The sequence below is a fragment of the Lachnellula hyalina genome (genome assembly GCF_007821495.1).
Source record: "Lachnellula hyalina strain CBS 185.66 chromosome Unknown contig00335, whole genome shotgun sequence".
In the NCBI taxonomy this organism is placed as follows: domain Eukaryota; kingdom Fungi; phylum Ascomycota; class Leotiomycetes; order Helotiales; family Lachnaceae; genus Lachnellula; species Lachnellula hyalina.
In genome coordinates, this window is record NW_022157449.1 from 1 (window position 1) to 8556 (window position 8556).

The 8556-nt window shown below is 48.4% G+C and overlaps 5 protein-coding genes across 5 annotated transcripts; 3 read left to right on the forward strand and 2 right to left on the reverse strand.

The window, feature by feature from the left end:
* Positions 1-259: 259 nt before the first annotated feature.
* On the reverse strand, positions 260-1692 carry LHYA1_G009087 (uncharacterized protein; the record flags this gene model as incomplete). Its single annotated transcript, XM_031153991.1, has 3 exons — positions 260-1140; positions 1192-1504; positions 1534-1692. The coding sequence occupies 3 exons, from the start codon at positions 1690-1692 to the stop codon at positions 260-262; spliced, it is 1353 nt and encodes a 450-aa protein (XP_031000941.1).
* A 411-nt stretch (positions 1693-2103) lies between these two features.
* LHYA1_G009088 (uncharacterized protein) lies at positions 2104-3360 on the forward strand (the record flags this gene model as incomplete). Its single annotated transcript, XM_031153992.1, has 1 exon — positions 2104-3360. One exon carries the CDS (start codon positions 2104-2106, stop codon positions 3358-3360), a length of 1257 nt encoding a protein of 418 aa, XP_031000943.1.
* A 1001-nt stretch (positions 3361-4361) lies between these two features.
* CHORD (Cysteine and histidine-rich domain-containing protein) lies at positions 4362-5442 on the reverse strand (the record flags this gene model as incomplete). The annotated part of the gene is made up of 3 exons (XM_031153993.1): positions 4362-4680; positions 4738-5266; positions 5337-5442. The coding sequence occupies 3 exons, from the start codon at positions 5440-5442 to the stop codon at positions 4362-4364; spliced, it is 954 nt and encodes a 317-aa protein (XP_031000942.1).
* A 311-nt stretch (positions 5443-5753) lies between these two features.
* On the forward strand, positions 5754-6138 carry YDR286C (Glutaredoxin-like protein; the record flags this gene model as incomplete). Its single annotated transcript, XM_031153994.1, has 2 exons — positions 5754-5957; positions 6007-6138. The coding sequence occupies 2 exons, from the start codon at positions 5754-5756 to the stop codon at positions 6136-6138; spliced, it is 336 nt and encodes a 111-aa protein (XP_031000944.1).
* Positions 6139-7023: 885 nt separating this feature from the next.
* LHYA1_G009091 (2-dehydro-3,6-dideoxy-6-sulfogluconate aldolase) lies at positions 7024-7802 on the forward strand (the record flags this gene model as incomplete). Its single annotated transcript, XM_031153995.1, has 2 exons — positions 7024-7141; positions 7189-7802. Coding segments are annotated over 2 exons (732 nt in total), but the record flags the coding sequence as incomplete, so codon positions are not given.
* Positions 7803-8556: the final 754 nt, after the last annotated feature.

Sequence of the window (8556 nt, forward strand, 5' to 3'; positions counted from 1 at the left end):
ACTTGAGACATTCAGAGTCTGATTCGCAGCCAGAAGCACACGGGAGTCGATCCTATGCCTATCCCATAAATCATAGCCGCAACTCCCAGGCCTCTTACTTTTGACCACAAACTACCCTCAACCCCGCAAGGCACCACCCGTGATCTGAACCGACATAAGTGTATTTCAAGGGATGTGAGACATTCTCCTCTTCCACTATTACTCACTTAGTAGTGCCTCCAGTCTCCAGGATATCATCGTCTGCGTCTACATGCAATCCTCAGTGAAAAGCACTTAAATCCAATGGCACACTACTTCCACGACCTGCTCTGTATTTCTTTGGCCCTCTAATAAAGTCCCTCGGCTTCGGCAGTATTTTTTCATCCTGGAATTTCCATCTTGAGTCATTTATGACCACATTCCGTGTTGGTTCCGATGTCCTGCTCGGACTGGGGCTTTTAGGAAGACTACCATTCGAGGATAATGTGTAAGAACTTGGATCTAACATTGATCTGATAGGTTGCTGGGCAGGAGGAGATCTGACTGGCTGCTGAGCAGGAGGCGGCCTTGCACTTGGTGGGGGTGGTGCTGATGTTGGAGGTGAGGGCGCGCGGAATGATGGGGTCGATGAGGGTGGAGGAGGTGGTGGTGGCGGTGCAGCGGCTGGTGATGCTTGTGCTGCTGCTCGTATAGCTGCTTGCATAGCCAGGCTTTGACCAGCTCCATTGGTAGGTGGTGAAGTCGGAGGTGGAGGTGGTGGGGGTGGTTGTGAGCGAGACGCATGTCCAATGGGTGGTCTAGGAGCCGATGGAGGAGGGGCTGCTGGTGGAGGTGGAGCGGAAGATGGTGGAGGTGGAGGTGCTTGAGGTGCCTGTGGAGGTGGAGCAGAAGGCTTTCTCATGCCTGGGCGAGCCGGAGGTTTCTTCCCTATTGGTGGAGGAGGTCCTTTCATAGAGGCAGAAGACATTGGTCTTTGTGCATTGAGTCCAGGAGTTTTCCGTAGATTTGCTATTGAAGGATTGAAAGCGGGAGGACCTGGCGCACTTTGTGCTGGTCTAGGAGGTGGTCCTGTGGGCGGTTTGGGTGCTGCCATAGCAGGAGGTTTGGGTGCTGAACTTCGTGATGACTCCGGATCCGAGGTATAGGAAGACTCGCGATTTGCTGGGATAATATTAGCCAGGAGCTTCACGCACAGTCAGATGTCTAGCTAACCTCCTGTCTCAATACCTCCTCCGCGCTTCTTCAATTTCGGCATCCCTCCAGCAAAAAGCCCGCCCAACTGCGGTGGTTGTTCCATCGCAGGAGCTCCTGCACTACTTTGATCGCTGTTGCTCCGAGCTCTATTTCCAGGAACCGGTGGTGCGAGTCCTCCGGGGGGTCGTGGCGCTCCCGGAACAGCAGGGGCTCCCCCTAATGGTGATGGTCCTGAACCTCCTGAGACTGCCCCTAATATCGGTGCCGAACGATCATTTGTGACTGTTTTCTTGAGTGCTTTTCCCTTGGAGATATCTGAAAGTAAGGCTCCCTGCGAATATGTTAGCAACATGAAGAGACTTCTAAGCCCAGGAAGTCTCCAGGCATAGCTACGGTTGATGGGGGCTTCACCCTGTTCCCAGCTGGGGGTCTCGACCCTCCTGGCGGTGGTGGAGGCGGGGGCGGTGGGCCTCCCATCATTGGTGGGGGAGGTGGAGGAGGAGGAGGAGGTGGAGGCATGGTGAGTATTTTATGTAGTCGAATGAATGTTGTTGATGCAGTCGTAGTTATTGACTGGTAAAATAAGAGGTAATCGGGGAGGAAGTCGGGAAGGAGGGTTATTTGTTATTGTTGCACCATAAGAGAAATGACAGAATGACAAAAGTAAACCCAATATACAATCACCCCGGTCAGGTCAGGAAAATTCGTGGTCCTTTTCAAACAGCAAAGATATTGAGTTGCCTAGAATTTCAAATGTCCTCAACTCGCGACCTGTTACTGTCGTCACTTGGCTCAGCCTCAAGTTTAGTCAGCGTGCAGGACAAGAGCTGTGGAGTGAGTGGAGGTGGAGCTCAGGGAATAGCTAAACCTCACAATATCGAACGACAGTCAGCCATTGATTGTCATTCGAGATTCCGAACTCCTCAAACAATGTCCAAATGCACTCTACGACCCCGGGCGGATATATGCCATCTCTGCGACTTCGTGATATCCCGGCAATCTCTTTCGAGACGACCAATCCGAACACAAAAGTCCTTGAATACTGTCCGGGCAACCTTCCCCAGCTCCCGGCGAGCATACTCTCAAACAGTCCAACAACCTCAAGGGCGGCCAGAGATTACAAGCAGGAAGACTACGCAGATTTTAGATGCTGCAAGGAAGGCCGTGGATGGGCATACGACCAAGGCCGACCTTGACAAGGCATTCGAGGAAGTAAGATTGACTGTAGATTCTCTCTTGAGTCTGGACAGGATACCTTCGGAGCAGAAGGCCCTCCAAGCATTGGAGCAGTGTGATATATTGGCAAATACTCTTGTCGAAACGGTTTCGTTGGACAAGAAATACCGTGCAGCATCAGCCCTACTCTCCCTGGACGATACAGCCTTAAAGAGTGGTCGATCCCTAAAGTTGCCGCCTGCAACCAAAAGCATACAAAATGATTTATCGAATCTTGCCTTTTCTATTATCACACATCCTCCGGTCTTCATAACGCCAAAAATCTTAGCTTTGTATGTACGCGTTCAGGCAACTTTGAAAAGGCCGGAAACCTTCCCCCAGGCGTTCAATCTATACGCAAACAAACCAGTACCAGAAGAAGGTTCATCTCCAATTCGGTATCTGAGTCAGAATCCAAACAAAGTTGCTAACGCAATTCCTCAAAATGTTGCGGATCTTGCTCTCCAAACCGCTATTGAAGCCAAACAATTGGTTGTAGCGATGGATATCGTCGAATTCTCATACGCCACGAAAGCATTCCGCCGCGCCAAATTCGTACGCAAAGGACTCCTTCCTGCAACAGGTGTAGCGATTTTTCCACTTGCGGCGTACACTCTAGCATCACAAATAGCACTTATGCAAACTACGATGGAGACCACTATGGCTACAAATGTTGTATTTGCGGGTTTGCTAGCCTACGTTGGGTTTACTGGTACTATTGGAATTGTCGCTGTCACAACGGCGAATGATCAAATGGATCGCGTAACCTGGACTCCAGGGCTTCCTCTAAATCAACGATGGATTCGGGAAGAAGAGCGTGCAGCGATTGATAGGATTGCTGGCGCTTGGGGATTTCGGGAGGTCTGGCAAAGAGGGGAGGAAGAAGGCGAAGAATGGGAAGCTTTGAGGGAATGGATTGGCTTGAAGGGAATGATCCTCGATCGTACCTCATTGATGGAAGGAATGGAGTAGGAAGTACAAAATTCTGTAGGTGTTAGCATATCACGCTATTATATATCCGTTCAAAACTTCAACCGCATTTCCAACAGACCATGTCAGACCTGCAAAGCGGCACTGATCATTATACCTTTCTATATCCCACTCAGGGTAGGACATTGAGAACCAGGGCCGCATGTCTCATCAAGATAAATCTAGTATACCCATGGAATTGGCATGGTCAGCTGAGTGAGCGGACAATGGTTGGGGTAATTGCTGTGTCGTGTTTTCCACTATGGTTCCTCTTAAATGTCACTAAATAGTACAAGTAAGTCTCATTCTTTCGGTGAAAATAGACCTTGTTATGTGCTTCCAATATCATTATTCATTCCGTTCTTTGTATGGTTGTTCTTAAATTATTGCCATTACCGGAGCTGCCTTCCACGGCCCTTAATGCCAAATATGTGCATATAGTCATGTCCATTTGCTACCGGTTTCATGGATGTAAGATTTTTCTTGAAGTCAACATGCTAAGCTTACGAAGATATCTAGTCAGAACCCTACCTCAACTTCTTCAAGCTTGGGAACAGAAAGCCGATGTGCATCAGCACTGCCGACGGAGCTCATCAATATACACCCAAAGATACCACGTAACCTTCGAGGGGAGCTGAAATCATAGGGCTACTCCGCGACAGATCTTAGTAAAATACCCAATCGTAAGCAGCAGTCCGGTACATTCTAGAGCCGATCCAACCATCTAGTCGACAAAGTGGCAATGAAGATGCTACAGATCCTCATAGTAATAAGTGACTGAAAATTTAACACCCTTACCCTTGGAGTACGTCACAGAACAAAGCAATCCTTAATGCCTCATGAGATTTTGAGACATTTAGAGTCAGAATTTGGTCGGAGCGAGCAGCATCAGCAAGATCATGCCAATAGTTATCCGTTATGCATCAGGCCGTGAGGTATGGCAGTACACAATGGTGCTGAATCGTTTGATATATATCATCTATTTTTTTTGGTGCTAGAGGGAATTATGCTCTGCCGGCTTTGCCAGTCTGAATAATCTCACCCGTTAACCGCTCATCACTCCTCAGATTCGCCCACCCTTTCCCATCAGTCTTCGCCAGAGTAACCTCCAGTTTCGTTGGCACGATCCTAAATGATGAAGCAGCTGGATCGATCGAACCAAAGAGAGGCACTACGGCTTTGTACCGCTTAGGAGGGGTGTCTGTTGTGGGGAGGTCGAGAGAGAGCTCAGTAGGGCGGAATTCAACCAAAGCTTTGTCCTTGTCAATCTTCTTAAGGAAGAAAGACGCGGTTACGGTTGTGCCTGTTTGATAGTAGTCATGTCTGTAAACAATTACGATTAGTTTCATCTGCTTGACTTCCAGTGTGCAGGGAACATACCTAACCGTCTCTAATAGCTCCTCCCCGCCAGCATTACCACCCTTATTCTTATTCCCACTGCCGACAAACAAATGTCTATCCTTCGTCTTGCAACCCTCTATCTTCATAAACTCATCAAACTCCAAAACCCTCCGCTTGCAGCAAGTATAGCCTTTACTACCCTCGTGAAAAATCGGAGCCCCAGGATGGAAAACGCATTTCTCTGCTCCCCTCTCACCGCCCGTATATTGATATCCACATGCCTTCCGTCTACAAGTCTTGCCCTTTGGGATCTCGAGGCTAGGATCGTCATCTTCTGACTCTGGTGGGGGAGGAGGCGGGGTAGCTGCAGGCTCCGGGACAGAAATAGGTGCTCGTGAAGGAGCTGGGGGAACTGGCTTGGTGGCGGGAATCGCGCTTCCTGCCATTTCGCCCTGCTTCTTCTCGATGGTTGGGGGCAGGTCGGTGGTGCTGTGCTTGCCTTTTGTGCATGGTTCGATACTGAGGAATTCGTCAAAGGTTAGGACGCGTGGTTTGCAGCATTTCCAACCTGGAGAAAATAACATATTAGTTCCAAGTCACTATAATAATAGTATCTTTGCTATTGTGTAAGCTCTTACCTTTCTGTCCTTCATGAAAGATTGGTGGGCCGGAATGGTAGAAGCAGTCTTCGTCAGGATCGCTATACATCTTGCCACAAGACTGGTGCACACATTTTTGCGCCATCTTGAGCTGGTGGTAGTGGAAAAGCAGTTGACAGTTGCTAGATCTTATATTCCCTGGCACTGAAAGTTGCAAAGGCTAAAATGTTGTTGTTCTAGAATCCCTCCGAATATATGCCCTTTCGGCTGATTCTCGGGCCCAGAATAAATACACTGAGTGATGATCTACAGGGACACTTGAAGCTTTGTCTACAGACTTCCTCGCCATAATATTTCATACGAGGTCCTACAGCTACGTTAAAGTCTTATGCAGAGACGGATAATCAACACGAAGAGCTTCATACATCTCTTTCAACGAACTCAAATTCTGCAAAAATGCGTCCCACAGCAAGACTACTTCAATATCAACACGCGCTTCGAATCACGCTTTTCACTCGACAGAACTGCTCCTTGTGTACCAATGCCAAGCAGAATCTATCTACAGTCTGGGACAAGAGACCATTCATTTACAAGGAAATCGATGTCATGACCCCAGAAGCAAAGGGCTGGCGAGATTTATATGAGTTTGATACTCCTGTGGTCAGTTCTTTCCTAGAGGGTTCAAACGGCATGATGCTAATCTCAACAGATTCACATTAGTAGCTCAAAGAAGCCAGAAGAGCTTCCATCGTTTTCATCTCAGGCCCAGAAGCTCATGCATAGATTCTCACCAGAGCAAGTGACTGAAAAGATGGATGCTGTCGAAGCTCGGGAAGACTGATTGATGTTATCTTGAGCATATAAGATATTAGGCTTATATCCCAAGTCTAAAAGGCGCCCCTTTTTCTCATCGTGGAAGTATCTTCTTTCCGTACGGGGTGGGGTTGTCTCTCATATACCAGTTCTACAGACGAGTCTCGCCTGATTTTCGAGGAAAAGCAACACTTATATTCCTGTCTCCATCCTTCTCTGTCAATACTATCGAGATAAGAACTACCTACTTGAAAGATTTCGTCCAGTTGCAGGTGTCCAGGATAGGAGGTTCGCAGCTTATTCACGTGATGGCGTCGCTCTTGAGGTTGGCTGGAGTTGATGGGGGTTAGGGTGACAAAATGAATCACCATCAATTTCTGCTTCGGAGCTGGACAAGGCAGTCGCTGGAGATCTCTTTTCGATCCCTCAACTCGACTTTCGCTGTAAGGAGAGGAACATACAAACGCACTGGCAAGAACCGGGGTAGATTTTGTGGTGGTCGATTGTGAACGTAAGTCTACTAGACCCGTTCTCCAATCTCAAGTGGCAACAACCACAAAGGGACGATGTAGTTTGGGAGGGGATATCTAGATTGAAGGTAATGCTGATCCTTTTCAGATGGGAACATGGACGGTAAGGAGATATTCCCTTGAATAGGCATAAATCTTCTACTCCACGGCCAGTGTCGAAGCCGCGATCAACATGTCTGAAGATGGCACTCGGCAAGACCGAGTTATACTTTGACTCGGCGGAGGAATGGTTCAGCAATAGAAGTATACTTGACGCCTAGTCGGTTTGAACTTTGCTTTGAGTCTGGTGTATGCAAGATGGAATCCAGGTCTTGACGTCCTATCAGATGGAACTGAATGCGAATCCACCAACCCTTTGATCAATCCTACAACTGCTTTCACAGGATCCTAACAATACCGGATGTCTAGATGCAGCAATGCACGAAGCAGTTCCAGCTATAGCAGCTTGTGGTGTTTCTCCTGTCGTACGAATTCCTGATAACCAGGGCTGTATGGTCAAACGTAGGTTTCCCCACCGAGCCAGACCTTTCAAAGCTCACATACCTAAGGTGCTTTGGACTGCGGTGCTCACGCGGTCCTTGTGTCCCTCCTATACACAGTCGAGGATGCGAAGAGGCTGGTACTTAGCGCGAAGTTTCCTCCACATGGGGTTCGTGGATTCGGTGGTCCTTTTCCGCAAGAACGTTTCGATCCATCGATGGGTGCCGCTGAGTATCTCCAGCAGGCAAACGACGCCATTCTCACAATTGTCCAGATCGAGACCAAAGGGGCACTTGAAAATGTCGACGCAATCGCTGCTGTTCCTGGTATAGATGTTCTATTTGTGGGCCCGTTTGACCTGGGTAATAACGTAGGCCACCCAATTCTGGACGGGACGATGCACGATGATTTGAAAGCTGCAACGACCAAGATCTTGAAGGCAGTGAATGCAGCAGGGAAGAAAGCTGGGATATTCTGTTCAAATGGTGACCAGGGAAACCTTTTTGCTGACCATGGATTCCATATGATACCTGCTGCGACTGATATACATATCTTGCAAGGTGGTGTGACGGGTGCTCTGGCTACGGCCAAGGGTACGGGTCCAGCTCCGAAGTTGACTGGTCGACCAGATATGACATGCAAGATATTTATCCAAGAAGGCGCTTGTCGAATAAGTGGTTGAGTACCTACAGTAGGTACTTAACTTTGTCAAGTATCGAATTCCTAAAAGCGGTCCTGCAGGTCCTGCAGGTCCTTGCAAAAGTCCATACGGAGTAAGGTGAAGTTTATCTCCAGACGCTACCTCCGTACACTACAGTACCCCTCAATTTTAAACTTTTCTTCTCCACAAACAGAAGCTGCATAATGCAAGTGCTTTGCTGGTGCAGGACCAGTAGATGCCAACAAGGTTGAGGCATGTTCAGCGGCGGTTACAGGATCCGACTTCCATCGTTACTAGAAGTATCTCCGTACTGTATGACAAGACTAGACTAGACTTACTTGACTTACTTGCCTTAGTCGTGCAAGTACTGTACGGAGTACACACCGCTCACAATAGTGGCCGTCAAAGCCCGACGTCTCGGCAAGGGCATATGAGATGCCGTACAAGAAAGCCGAGGAAGGTGTTCCGTGGGGGTGGATGGTGACGTGTGTGGTGTGTCGTGTGTGTCCTTGGTGATACATACAGCCTTCGTACGGAAATCTGTGACATGACCCCCACGCTAGTCAAAAGTTGGCGCGGGGCAGCCCTGCATGAACCCCTGCAAGTCTCAATCCATAACCCGTCCGTGCACATGGTACTGTACTGAGCCACCCTTCTCTTTCACCGTACTTGTACCAGTACTTACTTCCTAACCATGGCCTTGGGTGTGTTGGTTGTTTTATGCCATTACACTTCTGCTAATGTAAAACGAGGTAGTAACATATATATATCTATA